This window comes from Acanthopagrus latus, chromosome 23, assembly GCF_904848185.1.
Source record: "Acanthopagrus latus isolate v.2019 chromosome 23, fAcaLat1.1, whole genome shotgun sequence".
Taxonomy (NCBI): Eukaryota; Metazoa; Chordata; class Actinopteri; order Spariformes; family Sparidae; genus Acanthopagrus; species Acanthopagrus latus.
In genome coordinates, this window is record NC_051061.1 from 5540652 (window position 1) to 5565131 (window position 24480).

The 24480-nt window shown below is 44.9% G+C and overlaps 1 protein-coding gene across 2 annotated transcripts in view; it reads left to right on the forward strand.

Annotated features, from left to right (window-relative positions):
• Window positions 1-24480, forward strand: part of ntn1b (netrin 1b) — a 45340-nt gene that overhangs the window by 15799 nt on the left and 5061 nt on the right. For both annotated transcript variants that reach the window (XM_037089194.1, XM_037089195.1), the window contains exons 3-6: window positions 10455-10643; window positions 16212-16361; window positions 18816-18869; window positions 21417-21491. In XM_037089194.1, the coding sequence (XP_036945089.1) occupies window positions 10455-10643; window positions 16212-16361; window positions 18816-18869; window positions 21417-21491 (468 nt within the window). The remainder of the gene's footprint in view (window positions 1-10454; window positions 10644-16211; window positions 16362-18815; window positions 18870-21416; window positions 21492-24480) is intronic.

The window sequence follows — 24480 nt, forward strand, 5'->3', positions numbered from 1 at the left end:
TTGCAACAGTAAAAGAGGGCTGTTGGTATGTCTGAAAAAGAGAAATTGAAACCTGTTACCAACCTGTCTATAACCGTGCAGTGCACCCATCCACTCAGAAAAAAACAAAACAGAGGGAAAAGAATTTACTTATCAAGCTTAATGACCGTGGGCCTTTTCACCACCTCTCCCATAAACTTGAGGAAATCGACTGGAGGAAGGAAAGGAGCAGCACTCCGGTCATCCTGTTTCCACACCTACAGCACACAGAGGGAGCGCTCCAGTTCATCAGTGGAAACACATGAGGCACAGATATATGGCACGTTAGTAAAATGTTATGAGATTTTTGCTCAAGAGGATATTTTGACTGCAGTCACAGGCGTCCGTGTTCGCTGATGCGGCTGCTAGTCTGTTTATATACTAGCACACACACACACACACACACACACACACACACACACACAGAGGAAGTATTCCCCAGTCAACGCCCCAAGCTCCTGCCAACCAATGGCAGCAGGATGTTCCTCCACCAGGTCATCAGCTTCATGCATTAATTGGTCATTTTAAGGCCTGCTTCCTCCGGCGGTCCCCTCAGGAAACAAACCTCACATTTGATAAAGTGACTGGATTTAAGATCTGGCTGCGTTTTTACATTTAAACTAATGACCTCTGCCGTGGTGTAAGAGGATCAGGTGCAAGAGAGGCCCTGAGAAAATAGGAGGACACTAGCATAAACACTCTTCTTCCCTGCTCTCCTTTGTGTCTCCCTTTGTCCCGTTCGCTGCCGCTTCCTGCCATTTTTTTTCTTCATGGCGTTGCTGCTTTGGTTTAGAGTACAGAAAGACAACACAAACGGGCCGATAGAAAACGGGTGACACGCAACAGAGATCCCAGGCAAGATTTGTTGCAACTACACGGCATACGTTCCAGAGAGCTGAACCAGCCATACGCCCACTCCCGCCTCCCCTGGACTGCTCCCAGCCCTGCTACAAGAGGATAAATGGGCTGAGATATGCTGGCCATTATGCATTATTATTCATAAGTGAGGGTGTGTTATCGTTGGCACCACCTAGCAGCGGCTGTTTAGACCTTGGAGTGAATAACTCTGGTCATTACTGATTGCACAATTACAAAATGTTGCCGCAGCAGAATGTCAGCTCTCTTTGTCTTGTGCGTAAAAAGAGAGCGTGGTCCGGACGAGCACAGGCCCACGTACTGAGCGTGACATGTTTCACGGTGCGTCTTACAAGTGTAGCAAATAGTGAAGACATCTGATGTAAACGCAGGTTGTTTCTCAGTGCAGGTACGCGTCATAGTTTGTAGTATTTAGCCCCGTCTGTGCGGATCATCCAAGCACTACCGTTCACGTCAGAGTCCCCACAAACAGGCCATTACCACGACCCACACGCGTTATTACCGGCTAATCTTAAATTACACTGGCTGATGGCGCATTGCGTGAACTGATGTCACATTGCATTACCTAATGACACGCGGTGTGCAGCGCCGAGAGGGAGCCCGAGCCGCTGCTCCGGCCAGGCTGACTTGGGTGGCTGTTTATGTTGAGGCAGTGCATTCCCCCGTTCGCCAGACAACCGAGCGGTTTACGAGCAGTTACTCACACAAAAGCGCGGGGCGGGCTGATTGCTCAGCTAATTGATCTCCACCAGAGATCACAGGGCTGCGCTCGTAAAGAAAGGGAACGCCTCCCATGACATCACCGCATGCTGCACGGTGAGACAAGGCCCGCAAGTCAAGGGGGAGAGACTTATTCCCACACTGAGGGGAGGCAGTCCGCGGAGAGAGGAGACACACACACACACACACACACACACACACACACACACACACACACACACACATATGCAACTACTAATTAACAGTTAGAACGAGCAGCAGAGAGAGTATTCAACTACTGGCACATAGGCGACCATTTTAGACCTCAGATTTAAACATGTGAGCAACATTTGTTCTGCCACATTATCTACCGCGCAGTGCTGGCGGTAAGATTTCAAAGGATGCTTCCAACCACAGTGTCGACTATTCTTAATATGCACAGGCTAATTCCTGAGAGGTCAGAGGTCAAACTTATCTGCTAACGTTCCCATGGAGCTGATAGGTATTTATTGTCTTTCCCAAGGGCCCAACACAAGGGCTTGAACTCAGATTATCCAGTCAAAGGTCCAATTTGTAAGGATTCCCAACTCGTCAAATACCGATGCTTCGGGATGGAGGCCGACCAGCCCGACAGTCCCAGAGGGTCGGTGTTTGATGGGTTTGAAAAGAATCAGCTTTCTGACAAATTGGACCTTTTAGGAAAAAAATTAAATCAGAAAAGAAAAATCTTCACTGACTGATTTCTTTACGCCTAAACAAATTGATAAACTGAATAAACAAACTGACCGTAAAGAACACCACTTCGTACTGCTTTACTTTGTTTTTATGTGGCGGACCCTGCCACCTTTCTAGCTTCACGCAGTGTAACTGTGACCCCATTTCCCTCCGAGAACAGCTTGTTTATTTGAATATTTAACAATATTATTATTATTATTTCAGTTCTGAGCGTGAACCCTGACGCCCAGGCTAATCATCTGTTGTGAAATGACAAAATTTGTTCCTTGTGTGGGGCTCTATCATTTCATTACGTTCCAACTAGGGTTCCTACAAATCGCATTGTTGTCCCTCTTACGTTCTCATGGCAAGTGTAACCGCTGCCTGGATAATGTTCGCGGTCAGATGTTTTTTTGAGTGAAAGAAGGACCGAACTTTTCTGCCAATGTTCACAGTCACACTCCCATCTGTGGTTTAATGTTAAGTAGATGTAGTACATGTTATGTAGATTTGCTGGAAGGAAAGACTGTGGTTCCAGTAAAATGTTAAATAACATGCTCTGACACAAGTTACTTATGGTTTAAACCCAACTATCTTTGCGAATGCTCAATCCAGAGCCTCAACACGACCTTAAAAAAATGTTAAATCATGCCGTATGTGTATTGCAAGACTGTATATTTTGGCTGGACGAAACAACCAAATATTCGCCAGACATGTAAATGGACATTTCTTCTAATTATGTTGATACAAAATGTAATCCAGCCAGCGTTACGTTTCCTTCTAAATGTATTTTCTGTCGCACTTTAGCTGTATATAACCATGATTTCGAGCAGAGGGGGGTTGTATATTTCATTTTGAATCGGAGCTGCCATGCTGGTGTTGTGGTTACAGAGATTTACAAGAACACACAAAGGTCTCTGGTAAAATGTTTCATAGTGATCTGCACACAAATGAAGATGTGTTGTCCTTGTTAAATACCCTGTTGTAATGGTATTAACAGTATGCAGCAAAGCATTCACCTTCATATCTACCAGACTGAACAGATCTGTGTGAAATGTATGGCTGGAAGACCTTCTTATATCATAGAATCTCTTCTAGACTTTTCCAGATCTCTTCTGTGTTTCCACTCAGCCTGTCTTCCACCGTCTGACCTGTGGCTAAAACTGGACAGACACATTGCCAGCAGGTTTTCACACAGTGACGAGAGCGTGCTCAGACCTGGGCGGCGGAGGAGAGCGAGATGGCTTTAGATAGCCTTTCATGTCGGGGATAACTCAATTCATTAGCTCAGCTTATAGCTTTTCATCTCTTATCTGGTCTCGGGGCACAAAGTGCACTCTTGTGTGGTTTGGCAGCTCTTCAGAGGTGAAAGGTGAGCTGAGTGATGGCTCATTATGTTTCTCTGTGTGCTGTTCTGGTAGCAGAGCAGACACAACTCCCCACGGGGAACAGAGGTGTCGCTGCCAAATTGGCCAATGATGGCATCGTTAGATTGACAGCATCTGTTCGAATACCACCGGCCAGATGCAGCTCAACCGCTCTGTCGGCCTCTTGCTCTCGAAAATAATTCTAAGGTTATTGTTAAAAAAAATAAAATAAATCAATGTGATGTTTTGAAGCACTGAAGTGCGTGGTTTGTGGCTCGCTGTGTCTGCATCCCTGGCATGCCCGCTTAACTGCTGGACACTGACTTGCGATGAAGGACATGTCAGCGGGTCAACACTTGAACCGGTGCTGCTAACAGGGGCCGATCTGCACACTTGATCTGGAAAGCACACATGGTTGTTTTAACATGTGGCCCTTCATCATGCGAACAAATGTTAGAGCCTGAGTGTCCAGTTGGTCTACTCCTGAAACCGAATTTAAAAATGTAGATTTGCTGGAATATGGGGTGAAAAGAATCCAGCAACAACCTCTGGAAGCTAATTGGGATCAGATAAAGAATACAGAATAAAGCACTCTCCTTTAGAAAAAAATCAGGATGCGCATTTATTATACCTTGTTTCTGTTCTTGCCCTCAGTATGAACTCTATAACTGTGGACTATTTGCCAGCTTTTGCTCTGATTTGGGGTTTTTCATTCCAGCAGCACTTCAGCGACTGATTTCCACGATCACCTTCAGCATGAGAAAAAAAAAAGGAACTGTTATTTAATGTTTTGCGATGCTCGATGGTTCACCTGTTCCGGTCCTAGGGGCACAACGGAAGAAATCTGAAAAACATTCACGGACGGACGTCATCGTGTTTACAGGAGCCAAAAAAAGCCTGGTCATCAGCACTTTTCAGCACGCAGGCAGGTGCGGCAAAGTGAACCCAGGACTCTCGTTTTTCAAACATCCTCTGTCCTCCAATATGCGTCTCATTAAAACCACACAACCCCTCGTGTTCCAGCTCGGTTGTTTGTCTCTACCATGCCATCTCGCTTCAGACCTGATCAAAGAGGACGGCCTTTAAATAATTCTCCTACTGGCACACGTCTTGACGCTTTATTTGTTTATGTGACACCACGGTGATGGGGGTTGTTATTGATGAGGCGGTCCTCAGGGGTCGTTGCGCAAAAAAAAAAAAAAAAAAAAAAAAATCATAAAAAGCTGCTCGGCCCCGTGTGAGATAGAAATCTCCCCTGTACCGGCTCCAATTCTTTCTCTCTCACTGTTTACATTCTTCGCCTCGAGAGCAATCATCAAAAGCAGTCCGGAAACTCGTAAAAGGATTCATCATCTGGAGAGCTTGCCGCCGAAAGTTCTTTGTTGCCGTCCTCGCCCTCATCAAAATCACAGCTGCCGCGGCGACGTGTGATCGAAATATTTACTGTGGGAAAACGTGCGTCTAATGGAAGGAGTTGTGAGGCAGCTGAGGGTGACGGATCACCCGCCTTTTATGTCCGTTGCGTTGTCGAGTCGGACGTGCTTCATCAGAGAAAGTCCGTGAACGCCGTGTGACAGAAACACTTGTTTGCTAAGAGCGCTGGCCCCAATGAAAATGAGTCTCAGTGCACCCTGTTAGAGCCGTGGCAGCTGATACCATTTTCCTATAAACCCCCATTTATGACAGTGATTTATTGAACCTTCAAAGCAGAAAATCGCTTATGATTTACTTCCAGCCCTCCAGTATTATAATGATATTTTTGTGCCATCTAATTTTATGGAATATGATGTGATCGGCGGCTCTTCATGATGTCTTTATAATCCTGCGGAGGAACTACTTCCAGGGAATAAAACAGGCACTGACTTTAGCCGTTGCCTGATCAGCGTCCTGGTTTTCATGCTCGAGATTCAGCCGTGGCTTTTTTCAGAGTGCAACACACATATTTCAGTGCAGTTCAGTTATTTTTGTTTAATACTTACAGGGCACAGTTATGGCCAATTCATGTTTGCCTCATCCACGTGGCCATGAGGATCCATGTGCCGTAAATGATCGGCATCTGGAAATATCCGGTCATGTGCAGATTTTATGTAGACTATGAAGACAATTTATCTGTAAAATGTCTGACTTAGAACAGCTTTGTCCTGTCATATGATAACCAGCTGAGGTCATAAACGTTACGTTTACTTTTTTATGCACTGAAGCATTGCAAATACGGGAGTAAGTTCCCATTGACCAGGGTATGCCTATTGTAAAATAAAGTGTCATTGCCTGTGTAAGTATCCGTTGGTTTGTGGACATTGAAGCTCTGAGTTTGGCTTTATGGCCGTCTCGTATTATTTTGGAAACAGAACTGACCATATTTGGGCGGTGCTGGGCCGGACATCCTGATTGGATCTGACTGAGGACCCAAGGACCTGTCGTGCCCGCCACTTGTCAGTCAAAAGGCAGCCATGCCTAAAAAGCAAGCCTGTTTTTACCCTGACCGGGACCATCATTCACAAAATGAACATCACACTGTGCTGAGGAAGACTTCAAACCGGTGACTGAGACCATAAACTCATTAGTACTCTGTTTACTGAGGTCGTAACTCCAGTGAGAAGTAGGGTCATTTTCTCATAAGCTTACATACCACAGTCCTTCCGGAAAGAATGCAGGTTTAAGGCACTTCCAAATTGACTTCACTTTTCAGTCTTCATCCACATCTCACAGAGTTGGTGCTGCAGATTTGTTTCCAGTTTGTTACCTGAATTTACAAAATATCAACTCCATAAATTGTAATCTAATCTGTCCACTTTTTTTTACAAAAACACTGCATATGCACTTCATAGACATTAATGCACTTCTGCGACCTCGCCCACATGTACGATAAAGGTGTTACACAAGCTTTGCATAATCTCTTTATGCTCTGCGGTCGAGTATATTTGATGTAACTTCAACAGCGTGTGTGTGTGTGTGTGTGTGTGTGAGGGAGAGCTCAGTGAGAGTGAGGCCAACATGTGTACCAGAGTTTGCACACGCCTTAAGGAAACATGTGATGCTGTCTAACCCACAGAGACGCTCGGCAACAAGCGCGGTGTTGTTCCTGAGCGTCTGTGAGTGTCTGAGATATCCCACCACTAAATCAACTGTTGTCATGAAAATATGGCCCCGTAATCTGTTGAGGGCCGAGTGTTGTCTTTGCCTCAGATCACAGGGCTGTGATGAACCCTGTTTGATCTGGCTCACATCATCAGCCTCGTGACAGCGGCGACCGCGCCGGATCATACACAGTGAGAGAGTAATTGATCCTGAGCAAACAACAATTGCGCCGGAATCCCGTCTTTCTCCATCTCTGGAGGAGCGGCGCATTCTTTCCGGGGCAGATCAAACCCTGCCTCCAGTCGCTCACGTCCACGCACAGTCCACGCACAGTCCACGCTTAAACATCTGACACCTGTTGACAGCGCTGGCGAGCTCTCTGCCGCTGAATTCCTCAAACCACCCGTAACCAGATTTCATTAGAGATCATCATGTACAGACGTTTGATTGTTTCTGAAGTGCGCCCTCCTCCGCAGACGGAGCGAAAAACCGCCTCCGCCGAGCTGTGGGATGCATAATTTTTTTATCCAATATGCACACCCACCAACGAGCGCTTCCTTCGCTGAGCCTGATAGATGGCACTTGAACATAAATAGATTGGAATAGCATAGCTCTAAGTAGGCCCTCGAAAGCAAATGAAAGCAGACCCAGAAAAGACACCTTGTTACTCTGGACGTCCAGTGCAAAATCACAGGAACCACTCCATTATACATCCAATTTATATTTAGAATTTCTTAAATCAAATTCTGTAATGATATGTGTATTTTTTTTTCTTTCCCAGTGCTATTTCTCTATCACTTATCTGACACATCTTTCCTCAGGTTTTTTTCCTTTTCTTTTTAGTAACCGACTGACTTCTGTTCATGTCAAACAAGCTACTCCTGGCAAAATAAAAAAAAAAACATTGCGACACATCATTTCCTGTGGTCCAGATTTTTAGCGGAACATAAAGGCGCATTAAATTATTTGGCAAACGCGTGACAGGTGCTGCGAGGGCCATTTGGAGCCTTGTTGCTCCAAACGTGTCTTATCAGCGCCTGAGCCATTGTCGCTGATAGGCAGCTACTGCGAGTGCCTGTGTGAGCGGGAGCAGGGACGTGTGGATGAGATAGCGCAGCGCTCATTAGGAGGGCCTGGGGACAGCTGTGGAGATAGCGCTTATTAGTCTCATGACGCTCTCTCACACACAGGACAGGAGTCAGTTTCTACCTTGAGAGAGAACCGCTGGAGGAGGAGATAAATCCTGATGTATGGCCCGCTGTTGTTTTTGAAAAAGTGCGTTCTTTGAAGTGACGGCCATGGTGTTACAATAAACACCTCTCTGTCTCTGAATATTTTTGGAAGATTAAAGTACCAGCATGGGCTTTCTCCAGCGCCGAAGTCTAAGAGCATTCCATTTCCTATTCATGAACAAAAAGCCCCGCTGCATTTCCCCTCACACTTCCCTTAAGTGGAGATAACATCTGGGATAAGAGAGCAGTAAAGAGTAAGAGGGAAAGGGAGGAGGTGTGTGTGTGTGTGTGTGTGTGTGTGTGTGTGTGTGTGTGTGTGTGTGTGTGTGGTTATGAGTTCTTCAAAGCCTGGTGTAGTGTGTGTGTGTGTGTGTGTGTGTGTGTTGGATCGTCCCTGGGGAGGGAAGTAAGGGAGATAAGCCTGTGACAGCTGCCAAACACCTGTGTGTGTGTGTGTGTGTGTGTGTGTGTGTGTGTGTGTGTGTGTGTGTGTGTGTGTGTGTGTGTGTTTGTGTGCATGTGTGAGGGCCCCCCATTCACAAGTAGTCTCTCTGAATCCCAACCACCTGCCAGCTCTGGTCCCTTATGGCAGGTGTGAGTTGGCTCGTACGTGATTCAGACCACTGATGAACGCGGAGCATATGTGACGGTCTTATCGGCCGCATCTCCCGATATTAGCGTTAAGACGGGCGCGTCGATGGAGAGATTACCAAAATGTGAGGGACGACGAGGGTCGGTCATATGAATGGTGCACGTTATCCAGCTCAATAAAAGAAAGAAGTGACAAGCATGAAGAAAAGTAGAGAATGTGGTGGCCCAACATTTTCTATATTAAAAAGAAAAAGTTGTTTTGAAATAACGAATGACAACGAAAAATTGTGTAGAAGATATAAATGAAACAATAATTTGTGAAGCAGTTTTAAGAAATGATTCAAACTCAACTCATTATTAAGAAAGGATGTTTCATCATTCTCAGTCTCATAAAACTTTTATAAGAGTTCATATTTATTCTCCAAAATGACCTTTTACGAATGCCAGCATCCATCTTCAATGACAGTTTCTTGTTATGACTCCCAAAGTTAGTTCAACAACTGCTCTAAACCCACATAGAGTCCAGCCACAGTCACTGACATTTACTCTTACTCATATAGCTCAGAAAGACTGCGCATGCTAGGCTACCTAGCTAGCCTGCTGATGAGGTGAGTTTTGCGTTAGCTTGGATTGTTACTGTTGGGAAAGAGAATAGTGTTAACTCAGTGAAGGTACCTTGGCGGCATTTTACACGTGGTAGCCAACAGGAGCTAGCTAATAATGCTAACACTTTTTCCATACTTTGCTACGTAGTAATGACCTGAGCGCAGCTTTGCTAAATAATAGCACAGAGGTGTAATTAATGTGTTTGTGAGCTGTTTAATGTCAGCAACTTGTTTATTCATCATCACTTTGACACTGCTGTAGCTCCAGCTAACAAGTGCTAACTGGCTTAGCCTGGTCACAACTGTTGAGCCTGCTAGCTTCAGGGAGGATTGCGAACTTGTAAAGGGAGGAAGGACTTTTTGAAATGAAAACACGATCAAAATCCTCGGTTTGAAGAAAACAAGTATTTTGTAGTAGTAAAATTAGTTTTTAATACTTTCTTTAATTATTTCACAAGTTGTCTGATCATTTAGGACAATCAGTTGTTTTCTTTTTACACAATATTTTTTTATTTCATACTGAGCTTCCCTGACAGAAATCATACACGTGCATCAGTGCGTGAGGAATATGAACCTTCGGGTCAATATTAACGAGAGAAAATAGCAACGACAATAAATCAGCAGCCTCTCAGATGTGTGGGAGAGCGGAAGAAAGTTTTCCTGCCTGACATCACCGGGGTTCAGAGGTTAAATTCACAAGCAGGTGGCCGAGCGACAGAGAGCCTGAACCAGGACGTTTCTTTTAGAGGCTCCATTATTCTCGAGCCAGACCAAAGCTGGCCGAGCCACGCCATCTGTTTCTGTAACCTGTTGTCTGTCTCAATGTCACACACTCACTCCAGGAGTTTCAGATTGTGTCGTTTCATTTTCTCAGGATCCCAACTGGCTGTTGAGTTGGCTCCGAACCGCAACGGCAAATTGGAGGGCCTGTAAATATTGTGTGTTGAGTTCATTGCTGTCAGAAAACAAAGCTCAAATTTCCAAAATGTCAGCTTGGTCGGGAGCAAAGAAAAACAACGCTGTTTTTGAGCGTGATGACGCTGCATTTGGTTTCATGAGTCGAAGGGTTTAGAGTTTCTCCGCTGACTGCGTAACCATGCAACTGGAGGGAAAACATGAAAATCAGCAAAACTGGAGTTACATGGTTTCCACATGGCAGCCGTGCCACATGGGATTGTTTAAATAATGAATGTATAATTTCGCTAAAAGGCATCATGACTAACTGATCTGCAGAATGTCAGACTCTCACCCTCCCCTCTCTGCTCTCTCCCCAGCGTGCCACTGTAACCTGCACGCCCGTCGCTGCCGATTCAACATGGAGCTGTACAAGCTGTCGGGCCGCAGGAGTGGCGGCGTCTGTCTCAACTGTCGCCACAACACGGCCGGGCGCCACTGCCACTACTGCAAGGAGGGCTACTACCGGGACATGACCAAGTCCATCTCTCATCGGAGGGCTTGCAAAGGTAACGGGACGTGACCGAGGCTGGAGGCTCTAACACCGTCTGCGCCCAGTGACCGCTGCTCTCAAAGTGCACTTCTTATTAAATAAAAGAGTGTGGTCACGGTTTCAGCACTTTCCTCGAAAAGGGAGGCTTACAGTAATGTCTCAAACACGTGCTTCTCACCAGTGCTCTGTTTCAAGTGGTGGAAAGTGACCAAGTAAATTTGCTCTGCAACTCTGATGTACCAATTACATGATAACCCTTTAAAATGCAATTCACTGGCAATCACATTTTGGCTCATGACGCCTGACAGAGAGGTTTCGTCTACACCGTAAAATCTGACTTTTCTTTAAAACTCAAAATAACCACGTAAAGTAGACACATTGATGTTGTTAAAAGGTTTTAGTGTTTAAAACTTGAATATAATATTCTTCTTAATTTGACAATTCTGAGGTAACCGGTTTTCTTACTTTTAAAAGTAATGTCATGTTCTAAAATGTACAATGTGGTTGTCAGGCAACCTCGTTTCTTAAATGTTTGTTCACTGTGACATACAGTGTAAGTTTAAGTTGTACGAGCCGAAAAGCTTTAACAACTCAAAGACCCAAGATCACCTTGTCAGTTTCATTTTTTTGCAATTCCACCAAATAGGAAACAACAAAGATTAAAGGAACATCCAAAATATGAACATTAAGTTGTCTATACTATTAAGAAGAACTATAGTTGTCTTCTTATTCATCTCACAAACCCTCCTATTTCCCCCTTGACCCCTTTGATGGGACCTGAACTCAGCTACAGTAGTAAAATGCTACCTGCAAGTCAATGCATCAGCATTAACAATCGAATAACATGATGTACAATAACAGCTCAGTCACAGGGTCCATTTGTTTTCTGCATAACAAAACTACTTGGGTTCTTTTACTTAAAGCCAGCACGAACAACTTTCCTCTTTTGTTGATTCTGGTGGCCTCTTTGAACAAAAAGACGATGATGGTGAAACAAAGTAAACTTTGTTTTAGTGCCAGCAGACTCTTTCTCACCACTATGCCATTTAAAAAAAATTACACTTCAGGTATTAAAAGAATTCTTTAAAAAAAAAAAAAAAAAACTCGTGGAGAAAAGCGCCCACCTGTCTGGGCGTCTGCGAGCTGACTCGTGCAGCCTCTCAGCTATCCGAGGTCCTCCGCGGTTCCCTGACAAGACAAGCATAACAACCAGGACCGAGGTGTGAGCTGACGCGCCCAGCGGAGCAGTGGAAACAACTCGCTAATCGTCCCCCTCCGCTATTCAGACTCGCGGCACACACAGGTGTGAGCACATACGTCAGGTTTTCGAGAGCAGGCGGCCGAGGATTAATGTGCGGAGGGGAACAAAAGCCGAGCTCCTTCTGTCTCGCAGCTCCTCGGGGGAATAAAGACGGACTCCTGAGCAAACAAGCTGCTGTCACTCAGTCAGTCCGTCTGCACACTCACCGGCAAAATATCCCATAGATGCACCGAATACTTGAGCATATCCATGCCTGTCTCCGTCTGTGTGACAGAATGTTTGCTCACAGCCGCTGACGAACATTAACGTTAATGCGAGCTGGCGGTTGTTGTTTCTACGGGGACAGCCTGTTTACAGTCTGTTCAAAATGGGGAAAATTAACCTTAAACTTCTCATGTGTTACTAAACAATGTTGGATGTTGTTGCGCACTCACGTCCCAATTTCTTACCGCATAATAATGACAAATGAGGGAGTCTGGGCACTCACACACACATTGCGGTCTTGAGCAATATCCACCGCCGAGCTCTGATTGGCTGGTGACGGGGTGTCAGGGTGCCTATCCTCCGGTGCCCCCTGTCCTTGGTGCACCGCTGGCTGTTCACACACAGGAACGGCAACATGATATTTCCGACTGCATGCCACAACAGTCCTCCCCCTCCTAACTCACTCTGACTCATTCGACTTTGCATGAAACGAAAAAAGAAAAAAAAAGAAGAGGCGAACAACAGGGCCTGTTAAAGTGTTTTCTTCTTTAAATCAGAGACAGTCAGAGATCACTTTCAAACAGAGAGCTGGGATTCAACACAAGCTTGATCCATCATTTGTACCTCGCTGGAGAAAAAAAAAAAAAACGACAACCGTTTCTTTGCGAGCCGAACTCTGCCAGCTTAAACATTTCACAAGCTATACTTTGGGAGTGGTTAGGTTCAGGGGGGCGAGGCTGGGAGCAGGCCAGCGTAACACTTTTTCCTAATGATGTTGCAACGTCCATAGATCTCTGCAAAGTCTTTCCAAACAGCTGGATCGGCACCCTGACAAACTTCGAGCCCCTCTTCCGATCCCCACATGTGCCCGGCTCGGGGCTGTGGGATCAAACCCAGACGGCCTGATTGCTGCCTCTCTCCTCAGGTGACAAAAGCAGGGTGATGTGACATCAGTTAGAAACCGCTATATTTATTGTTCAAATCAGCCAACCATCCCACTCTGCTGTTGTTGGACAGGAAATACAGCGCCGTGCCAGCACAGCCAGGAGGAAGTCTGCTTTCATTCCCCATTCCTTTAACCCCCCACCCTCCCCTCGCCGACACTCCACATCTCAACAAAATGTCCTCTCAATGATTTGCTTAATAGTTGAAAATGTAAAAAAAATAAATAAAAAAATGGCTCCTGCGCACCACACAGCGCCTACATCTCCTGTGGCAGCATGGAATGCCTCATGCTTTATTTCCCAGATTAACAACTTCACCCCTCATCAAGCGCAGTGTAAACATGGCTCTTGGAGAACCACAGTGCACGCCCCCCCGCCCCTCACAGTTTGTTTTTTTTCCCCCGTCCTCTCGTACATTTGGCAGTCTGAGCCTTTAACTAGGCACAGCGATTCCGCAGAGATGAGGCTGGTACATGGTTCACTGCACCGCACTCCTCCGATCCCCTCAGCGACCATTCGGCTCCGCAGGCCCCCCCACCACAGGTGGAAATTAATTAATGTGTCCGGTTTGCTGTGGGTTTTGCTTTGGGGGACTACAGTGGTATGAAATACTGTCAGTCTACCTGCCATTACCAAAGTGTTCTTATATTTTATTGCTTAGACACTTTATTCAGTCCATTTAGTGAAGAGTAAATCGAACAATGTGCAGCTGCTTAAAGGAGCAGTTTGACATTTTTGAAAATATTGATTATTTGCTTTTTTTGCCAAAAGATTGAAACCACTCTCATCTGTACAGTAAATATGAAGCTATAGCCAGCAGATGTTTAGCTTAGCTTAGCACAAAGGCTGTAAATGAGGAAACAGCAGTCTAACAACAGTGATACTTTACATTAAGGTCCTTGTAATAAGCATTAGTCAATAGGCAGAAGATACTTATTAACATGAAAAAGACTATATAAGTGTAAATTAAAGCATTCATTATCAGATTATAAAACAGTTACACGCACAAATAAGTAGCACATTGCCAGTTTATATCATTTAAATAATGGTAGTTAAAGCCTCATGAGTTTTTATTATGATTGCTTTTGGTGGAATTACAAAGACATGTATTGAGTTTAACTAGCTTACACATTAAAGTATGTCATTGTAGCACCTTTAACAATTAACTTAACATCGTGCAGCCAGCAGATCTAAAGTGACAATAGTTTAATACTTGAATAAAGAGTGAAAAGATCCTTGATAATATGCTAGTTAACAGTTAACTACATTTTCTGCAGGTACCAGATCCAGAGTGAGAACAAAAAAATACTGAATCAATGAACCATCAATATGACATGCAAATTTGTGCAGTTTTTTATTAGATCATTTTCTTTACTTAACTAAACATGTGGATTGAAGCACACACCATACTGTTAAGTAAAGTTATGTTCCAAGGCTGGGTGTTTTAGTTATTTTACATTTCACCAGCGTCGGTGGCATTTTGAATGAGATTTTGTTACTCCTGCAGCAGGGGTGTGTCCAGAAGGGGGGTCTGGGGCAGCGCTGGCCATTCTTAAGTATGATTGGCTATCTCCCTGAAGCAGGACCTTAGCTTGGGTGAGTTTAATTGGACCCACTCTGTTGTGTTGGGAGTTCTGGGACAGTTTACCTCTTACATGTTTTAAATGCACTAATTGTAAGTCGCTTTAGACAAAAAGAATCATCTAAGTTATCGTGATTTTATGTTAAATCAGAATGTAGGACAGAGACTTCATGATGTTGGATTCTATGTATAAGATCTGATAGCTCTGGTCGCACCTTAAAATATTTGTTAGAGCTGATGCCCATACATGAACATTGTTGAATGGAGTTTACGTTTCAGATTATTATTTCACTGATTTTTGGGAAGGTGATCACACTGCAGCAGCCAGAGATACTGTTAGAGATGCCGACGCTGTGATGTCATCGATCATTTTATTGCATTTTAAGTTTTCCATTAAACACCTCATTTTCATGTAAAGATCTCACTCGTGTTTAACTCTCAAAGGAAATGACCTGGATCCCGAAAAATTTCACAGTTTGGTTTAATTCTCCAACTGTGCGAGGAGCTTTGTTTTTTTTTTTTTACAATGCACCATCGAGACGAAGAAAAACAAAGAAGTTAGATTTAATAAGCGTCTTTTTAATGCCAGCGAAGCGCCATAAATTCTGACTAAAAGCAACTCCAACCTCCTCTGGACCACTTCAAGCAGATTTCAAATGACTCTGCTGGTACATCGAACACATGGAGGGCTAATAGGGACTCTGGGCTTCCACTTCAAACACTGGCTTTATGGTAAATATTTGGCGCACGCACACACACACACACACACACACACACACAAGACAGAGAGAGAGCAAGAGAGAGAACGAATTTCTCACATTTAACTTGCGATCGCCCTAACTAACAGCTTAAACAGACTTTGAAGTGAGTTCCACTCGTCCATTAATGGGAAACATTATTCAGGCGGTATTTGCAGGGAGCTCTTTGCCCAACAGCTTTACATTGGAAACTCGATCTGAAGAGCACACAGTGTGTCTGATCACGACGGTGGAGAGGACACAAAGCCGGCTCTCAAGGAGCTCAAAGACACATTCGCTGCTAAACACACACACACACACACACACACACACACACACACACACACACACACACACACACACACACACACACATACATACCGACATACATTTAGTGTTACCCACAGTAGAGCAATACTGTGCGGCGAGAGGGAAATATAATTAATCAAGTTATTTACTCTTCTGCGTGCCTTCCAGAGCAGACCTAATGAAGAATCCTCAGCTCGTAATGGGTGGAGGGAAGCAGGGTAATTTGATTGAGGTTTTTTGCTGGTGCTAGGCCCAGTTCCCCATCTGTGATGGTCTGGAGGGAAAGCACAGCCTGCTCTAATGTGAGTGATTTCTCACAAGGTTTTACTGCTAAGATTACTTTTTATTGTATGGAATACGTAGAGTCAGCAGCCGAGGACAGACCGGAGACATGCTGCAGTCATTTGAAAGCCGATATTTGTTTTCTAACAGCGCCGGTTTTGTAAACCGCTCGTGTTCGCATTTTTCACATTGCAAGTTGTTTACGCGGCTGCAGTCGGGCCTGATGTTCTCCTGCTATTATATTTTCTCCCTTCTCCCTCCACAGCATGCGATTGCCATCCGGTCGGAGCAGCAGGGAAGACGTGCAACCAGACAACAGGTCAGTGCCCCTGCAAGGACGGAGTGACCGGGATCACCTGTAACCGCTGCGCCAAGGGCTACCAGCAGAGCCGCTCTCCCATCGCCCCCTGCATCAGTAAGGCCGACTCGCACCACCTCTACATACAGTGACCTGATCCAGAGAATAGTAATCCGTGTTCACTGCACAAACAACAACTTCTTTCAGGGCATCAGGCACATTGTTACTTCAAATAGTTTACACAATTGTATTAATGTTAACAAGCCAGTAATATATGTTCTTTATAGATCAGTAATGATAAGCCTACCATAAGAAGTCTTTTTGGTTGCCAGGTTGTGGAAAAAATCTACTTGGCCGGAGTACATCCTTTTGTTTGCCACGAAGACTGATGTGGCTCGTACATTCAATGCCAGTTCATCAAATTATTTACCTCAAGATTGAAGTTTTCAACAGGCAACATAGTTATGATATAAATGAGCTGTGTTTGTAATCAGCACCTACATTACATCTGACAAATTGTTACAAACCTTGACTTGCATTTATGACAGTGGTGTTGCACTCAGAAATTGCTCAAAGAGCCAGTTTCTGCATAATGTTGCTTTAGTATGTTCGACCACCACTGTGTTATTAGCGACTGAATTACCTTCTAACAAGCCTTCAGGTTGTGAGTTCCTCACTCTCAGATAAACCATCAGGATGAATGTTAGCTAAAGAGTCAGTGCTTGAAATGCAAGAAGCTAACATCCACCACCCGAGGGGCTCACTCCTCACTGTGGTAGCACAAAAGGTTGTTTTTTCTTTGTAATGTCAGAATGGATTATTAATGACCTGTAAATCTATATAGAAAAAAATAATGTATTTACTACTATTCAAAATGGTATAACTTATAAACTATCTTAAAATGCTGGTACCCTACAAAGAGTTCACCTACACACACACTTAAGGACCAATCACACCACCTACGAGACTGATGTAGCTCATTCATTTTGTGTTACTCAGAAATGAATGTGTGTATCTTTTCCAAATATTTGGGATCAGAGCTCAGTGATGCAGTGGCTACTTCTCTGGCCTAGTTAGCCGTCTAATGCAGCTTTTGTTTATCATTGTACACCATATTGTTCAATAACAAGTTATTAAAGAGGCCAAATAAAGTGAGCATACACATTAGTTTAGCTTGGTCACAAACAGGACAACAAGTTCACACAGTTTATTCAAAGGATGTTGCACCATCGACTCCTGTCATCGACTCTCTGCAACCCACTGCCCATTTGAGAAGCACTTTATACTCAGTGACTGAGGAGTTTGAATAATAGTGGTGGAGAGCTTACCGCCCTTCTTTCAATGAATTCAAATTTAAATCAGTGCATCTATTAAGTATTTGGGATCCATTAAGATGAATCGAGACAAATATTATTAGACTCTATAAATGCGACAGTGTCTACAGTTTAGACAAATCCTCCTGTCCGAGCTGCGATACCTGGACTCTGTCAGCAAAAGCAAATCCTGATAAGTCCCTCAGTATCTCAGGACAAGACCCGAAAAAGGACAAGAGGACATGCTTGTTATGCACGAATGCATGGCTCACACTCATCTTGTGTTATTTTTGAGATATTTTGGATAGATATTTTGGCTGTTTAAAGCAGAGCCTGGATAAACAGACCATTAGAGCTTGCCTAACATGGCCTTGTGTGCCTTCAGCACCATTAACAGTCCGTCTCACAATAAATCCCCAGAACGAGTCCAAGGGAATGATGGCTGATATGTTTATTGGCTGTATCTGCTGCCTGCAGATTCCAGGCCCCTCGGCAATAAACGCCAACGCCTCACAGAAACAGAGATGGGTCGCTACTAGCTGCTTTAGCTGAGGAGCATCAAGTAGCTGGCTGGCACGGACAGATAAGATAAAGTGATGTCTGGCAGGACGCGTACACGCCACCAGTTGTCCACCCCGTGGCTCGGGTTGACACATCTGATAAAGTCATGTGTGGAAATTGGACATGGTCTCCGTGGACCCGGGAGTGATATGTTTGGCAAGGATCCACAGCGATAATTTAAACCGGTGAACCTGTTGGAACAGGATTCCCTTAATTTTGTTGGGAAGCTAACAAATGTGGTGTAAAAGTTGGAGGAAACGGGGCTCTCGAAGAGGAGAATATATTTGGTTTCTCGTATATTTTTTGAGATAATGTCTTTTGGTTTAATAGAACGATATTAAATGTTTGTGATATCTAGCTCCCTGCCAGCTATGACTTTAACAAGACCGGCGGCCTTGGCTCCCCGCGCTTACAACATACCACAATCAGGAGGGAGCGGAGCATGAGTAGGAAACTCGCAGTCTCGATGCACATGTTTTAGCACATCTGCGTGTCAGAATCAGCTTTCATTAACGAGACATCCTGTTAGATCCATCCCTAAGTGTAATGCATATGGACTCTGAGGTTCTCGCATGCTCTTCGGAGAATAACCAGGAAATTGAGCTACATTTATTCCTCATCACAATAAGTTTTATCCAGTGCGCGTTAGAAGGCGATGACATTTGAAAATCTGAATCTATTCCTCTGTCTGTCACAGAGATCCCAGTGGCATCTCCGACGGCGTCTTACAGCAGCTACGAGGAGCCGTCAGGTCAGTAACACATCGTCTGTTCTTCTGATTTTAGAACAACAAACAACACAAAAGGTCTCTTGGGTTAAAGGAGCACCATGTAGTTGTTGGGAAGAAATTTTAATCAGGAGAAAAAGATCATTGAGTGATTTTTAACGCCTAAACTGAATCTCTTTGTTTCAACGACTGAATAAACTAAAAACAAACTGACCTCAAAGGACAACAAAATTTCATACTGTTTAACTGTGTTCGTATTTGGTGGACCCTGCCACCTCTCTAGCTTCGAACAGTGTTCTGGGGACCTTGTTTTCCTCTGAGACCAGCTCGAGTTATGGAGAAAATAAATATTTCTGAGTTCGTGTCACTATCTTATTTATATTGTAAACAGTAACATTCTGAGCTTGAATTTCTGAAGTGCCCCTTTAAAGTCATATTTTTATGATCTGTTCCAACTTCAAGCTCACCTGCACGAGTAAGTGTTATTTCTCTTTTTATGTGTTCTTGATGTAACTGCTCCTCCGTGCAGGTAATCGTACAGTTCTCGCACATGCAAGTTTTTCCATCTGCTCACAGCCCCCCCCCCAACCAAACACAAGTCAGTGAGGTCTGACAGCCGCTGATGTAAACTCCAGATATTTTAGCTACTTCTCCCTGTGGCCTTGTTGCCTGTATTCCCAGCCTGCCCCAGCAGCCTCCCCAGGGTTTCGGCCCTAATCTGATTACATGCTTCATTTGCACCAGTTTGTATTTCAATCTAGGCTGGCTGCGCTGACAGTGAAGCGCTGCCCGAAACCCCTATTGTTCGTGTGCTCTGACATGGGTCTCCACATCAGACGATGTGCAATAGAAATATTTACCTGCAGCTCTCTGCCTTTTACTGGCTGATTGGGGTGACTATTCATAAATGAAATAAGACAGGGGCAAATAGACTGTTAACCTGTTGCCTCTGAGGTTTAGGTGTTTATTAAATTAGCGTGAATAAATTAGTTTTTACCATGATAAAGGTTTAGTTAAATAGGCTGAGTCACCCCCGATCATCGATCAGTGTCTGATGAGAGTGGCGCCAGTGACTTCATTCAGCTTTGTTGTGAGTCCCACTTCCTACTATAGTGACTGCCGAGGCTGTGTGGAGTTTGGACTCCTGTCAGAAAACTCCACACAGTCACCACCCTCCAAATTAGGAGCAGTGTGGTCCCCAGGGACCCCGCAGAATGAACGTGGCACTGCTGCAGAGACACACAAAGGGGGCGTTTGTCCTCGCAGCAGGAGATTGGACCTTAATGAGCGCTGCGGGTGTAATGGCCCAGTGCGGCGATTGCGCTAGGGGGCTAATGGGCAACGTCAGCTATCAAAGGGAGGTATGATAAAGGCCCCCAGGGGCCAGCGGGAGATAAAGAGGCCCCCCGCCCTCAGCACTTCATTTACATGGAAATCAGGCGTGCTCGATATGGACTCGTCAAATTCATTTACTTTGGGATTTCCTCTTTTCTTATTTCTCCCGCCAGCCGGGAAAGCAGCCCCGGCATTCCACCAGAAATGCTTTCTCTACATACATGAATTCGATCCTCATCCCACGTCCCAAACCGCTCTTTTTTTTTTTCTTTTTTTTTTTTTTTGAGAGGGAGGAGAGGGGCGTTTTTTTCTTCCTCAATCATTACCCAGGCAACCTCATTCACACGGAGTATAATAGGAAAGAAAGGGGAAGACTGGACAGAGGGCTGGAAGAAATAATGAAGTTTGTCCATATTCAGGCAAGCTGAAAGGTCCCCCCTCTCTCTCTCAACTGCCCCCTCCTTTCTCTTCAGACTGCCCAGCCCCGCTTTCCCACCCCCCCACCCCCCAGAAAAGAGCACAAGGCTTATTGCTTTGGGAGAGGCGGAGAGACGGGTGGGGGGGGGGGGGGGGCGACACTCGGAGATGATCTGGTTCCAATTTGTGTCAGTCAGTGGAAAGCGTAGGGAACAAATGATTTCAATTTTCAGTTTGGCCTCTTGTCCCAACAACACCCCCTCATTACAAAAGGTACCTGGCGCAGTGACAGCACGACAGCAGTGGCCATCGATAAAGCCCTGTGGCGAGCTAACCCAGGTGCACACACACACGGGTGTAAAGGATACATCACAAAGACATTAATCACAAGGCCTCCTGGGGACCGCAGAACATTTAGTCTCATATCTCATGCGGTCTAGACGCCGCTCAGGGTTCCCCGCTAATTTTCTGTAGGTCACTGGCTAATTCTCCCCCCCGTGACCTCCTTTTGTGCCGGGCTGACCTCCGTTGCCCTCGGAGCGTCCACAATGCATGCCAGGACACTGACGAGGGAGCAGGCTGGAGTGGAAAAGTTGGGAGGAGTATAGTAGGGGTGTGTTGACGGACACAGGAGGATCTGTGTGTGCCATAATCCATTTCACAGTGGCACTCTGAAGGCACCTCAGAGACTCCGGGGCCACAAATAGTGTGACGCAAGGGACCGCATTTAAAGACTGATGATACTGAAACACAGTTCTAATAGCAGCCATCTAACTTTGACTCTGTCCCTCCCTCCCATCCTTTTTCTTTTTTCCCTAGATTGCGAATCCCACTGTAAAGCTTCCAAGGGAAAGATGAAGATCACCATGAAGAAGTACTGTAAAAAAGACTACGGTGAGTGAGTCCAGTGTGCAGGAATGTGTGCCGCCAGACGTCAGCCAGCAGTCAAGAGGTCAGATGTCTCAATTAATCAAACCCCGGGCAGAGCCACTCCACACCCTGGTTTTCTGCGATGGCTTGCTTAAACAGCCAGAGGCAGTGTCCTCCAAATTCAGATCGATCTGAAAACATTTATTTTTTGTCTTTCGTGGGCTTCCACACACATCACGCAGACAGTTCCCATCCCTCAGAACCGAGGCTTTCAGGACATTTGACAGTCGGCCAACGCTCTGTCACTTGTAACTGCTCGTTTCTTATGCTGACACAGCTGATGTGATCACACAGAACAGGTGTTTTCATTGACATCTCTCCGGTTTTCTGTCATCAAGTAGAAGCACGAGTATAACACTGAGTCAAGTGAGGGGCCTTGCGCAAATGCAGCAGGTATCATTTAGCCTCAATCAAATTACTATTGAATGGCTGAACAGCCATGCAGCAGCAGAAATACACTCCAGAGACAGGCCGGGCCATACACCTGTATTATGTGACCATTTATCTATGAAACACAGATCACAGAGAGGGATGGAAGCAACAGAATGGAGCCAAGCCCTGCTGTGATCAAACAGAGTCTTAACTTGTCTGTCTAAAATGATCTATAGATTTATATTTATTTATATCACATGCTCCTCAGATGGTCCCATGTCCAGAGTTGTGGAAACAAAGACGATGTGTTCAAATACAAAGTGATCTTCTTCCAGATGTGTTACTGCACCAGTAGATTCTCTAAAACTACGAACGTATCGCTGTACCTGACGTGTTATCATGTAAATGCTGATGTGTAACTTTTCTAACCAATCTAGGTCACTTTACGTGGACAGTAAATAACAGTTACAACCTAGTACCACGTCTCAATTTTCATGTGAGCAAAGAAGTTGACATGCACTACGTCAACCCCACATTTGCTTTCGTCCGCCATGTTTCTGTGCTCATGATGTCAAAGTCGGCACGTCCTGTACCAAAGTTTCCGGCGACTTTCCAAGGTCATTTTCCAACTTGAGGGGGCGTTCATTTGAATTTTCCCAGCCGGCAACTCATTTTTCTCATTATCCCGACACCACATGAATGTACTATTAGCCACAGTCCTTACCAGATGTTCACGGTAAGGAGTGGGGTTGTCTGCTAACTGAAGCAAAGGGAAGAAAAGACTTTCCCAGGGCAATGGAGTTTCCCCTTTTGAGAAAATACCTAAAAGTGAGAAAGCGTGGATAGAGCGACAAGCAAACGGCAGACGATTTGGAAAATACACTTATTTGCCTTCTTGACGAGAGTTAGATGAGAAGGTAGATACCACTTTCATATCTGCCGGGTAAACATGCAGCTGGCATCGGCAGCTACTTAGCTTAGTTTAGCATAAAGACAGTTAGCCTGACTCTGACACAGTAACATAACATGCTTAATAGTAGCTCCAACACAGTGTATTTGTAAGTACAAAAACTGAAGAGGAAGATGTCAACGTGCCCTTTTACAGGCGTTATGTACCAGATGAAGTGACTCGGTCTCCTCTGGCTCCCTGGCAGACCCTCTTCCCGTTCAAGGTATAAAACGACATATAATGTGTCAGTTAGTGAGCTTCAGAGGGGCTGAAAACTGATTTTGTTACATTTGGACAGCACAGACCAGCAATCTCCTCTTGTTTCTAGACTTTATGCTATGCTAAGCTAATCGACTGCTGGCTTCCGAATACATATTCATCGTACAGAGGCAAGAGTGGCAGCGATTTTGTCATCCAACACTTGGCAAGAGAGCAAACACACACACGTATTTCTCATAATTATTCCTTTAACCTACTGAGTAACCTACACCTGACCAACAACAGTTTGTTTCTGGCAGCTCGCACAAGTGAAATATGAACAAGCTGAATATTTCTTTGAGGCCTTTTTGAAAAAATTAACCTCCCTAAATAACCTTAGAATGTGTAACTATCCTGGAGTGAAAGCCTTCGCTCCTCCCGGCTCGCAGCGCCTCCTCTCTGGCCAGTCGTAAAAGAGTCAGAGTGTGGATGTCTGCACTATGGTAAACACATGGTAGACTTGCACCCCCGTGGACACTGCAGAGCCCGTAGAAGAGGAACAGACTGCAGGAGTAATGGTGGATAAGCTTTGTCCAGCACAGTCAGCCTGAGGCATTTGGCAGAAACCTTTAGCCGTTTCAGAGCAAATCCCAAACTGATAAGAGAAGCCAAAACACACAGCAAACACATTATGTCGTTACTGAATCCACAGAACAAGTGCCGCGGCTCAAACACATCCAACAGAGCCGCGGCAGGCAAATAAATATCACGTTACGGGGTCTGAAACGAAATTATTGGAACCACCAACCAATAAGTTAGCACAAGAAGGACATCTGATGTTGTATGATTGATGATGCCGATCCGTTATCCCTCAGACACAAAACCACAACACTCGAGGAGCATCATACCTGTAATTCCAACCCAGGAGGATACAGGGCCGTAACGGAGTGCAGCAGTCGATTATGTTTTTTTTTCATCGCACTGTCCCACTGTGTAGCTCTACTTTCACTCACATATCAAATGATCCACTCCGTTCTTTGGATTTTCTGCACCATTAATCATCTCAATATAATGCTTTATGTGTTATTGGTGGATCCACATCTGTAAACCACAGAGGCAGAAAAAAAAGAACCCTTTGAGGCAGATCCAATGTGACACAGGATATACTGTCCTCTCAGCCAAGTATTGTATCCCCTAAGCACACAGTAAGGTTCAATCCCATTTCCAATTTTCAACCCTACCCCTCGTCTTCGAGTGCTCCCTGGCCCCTCATTACAGAGTTACAGGGAGCAGTGGTTGAAATCTCCCCCTATGAAATACGACAACTGTTCAAGTCCTTCATATGTTGTCAGTAGTCGCTGATGGCGTTTATGCAAACAGACACAACTGGAAAAATCCATTATGCCGCCTTCTCACGTTACTGTGGCAATCGTG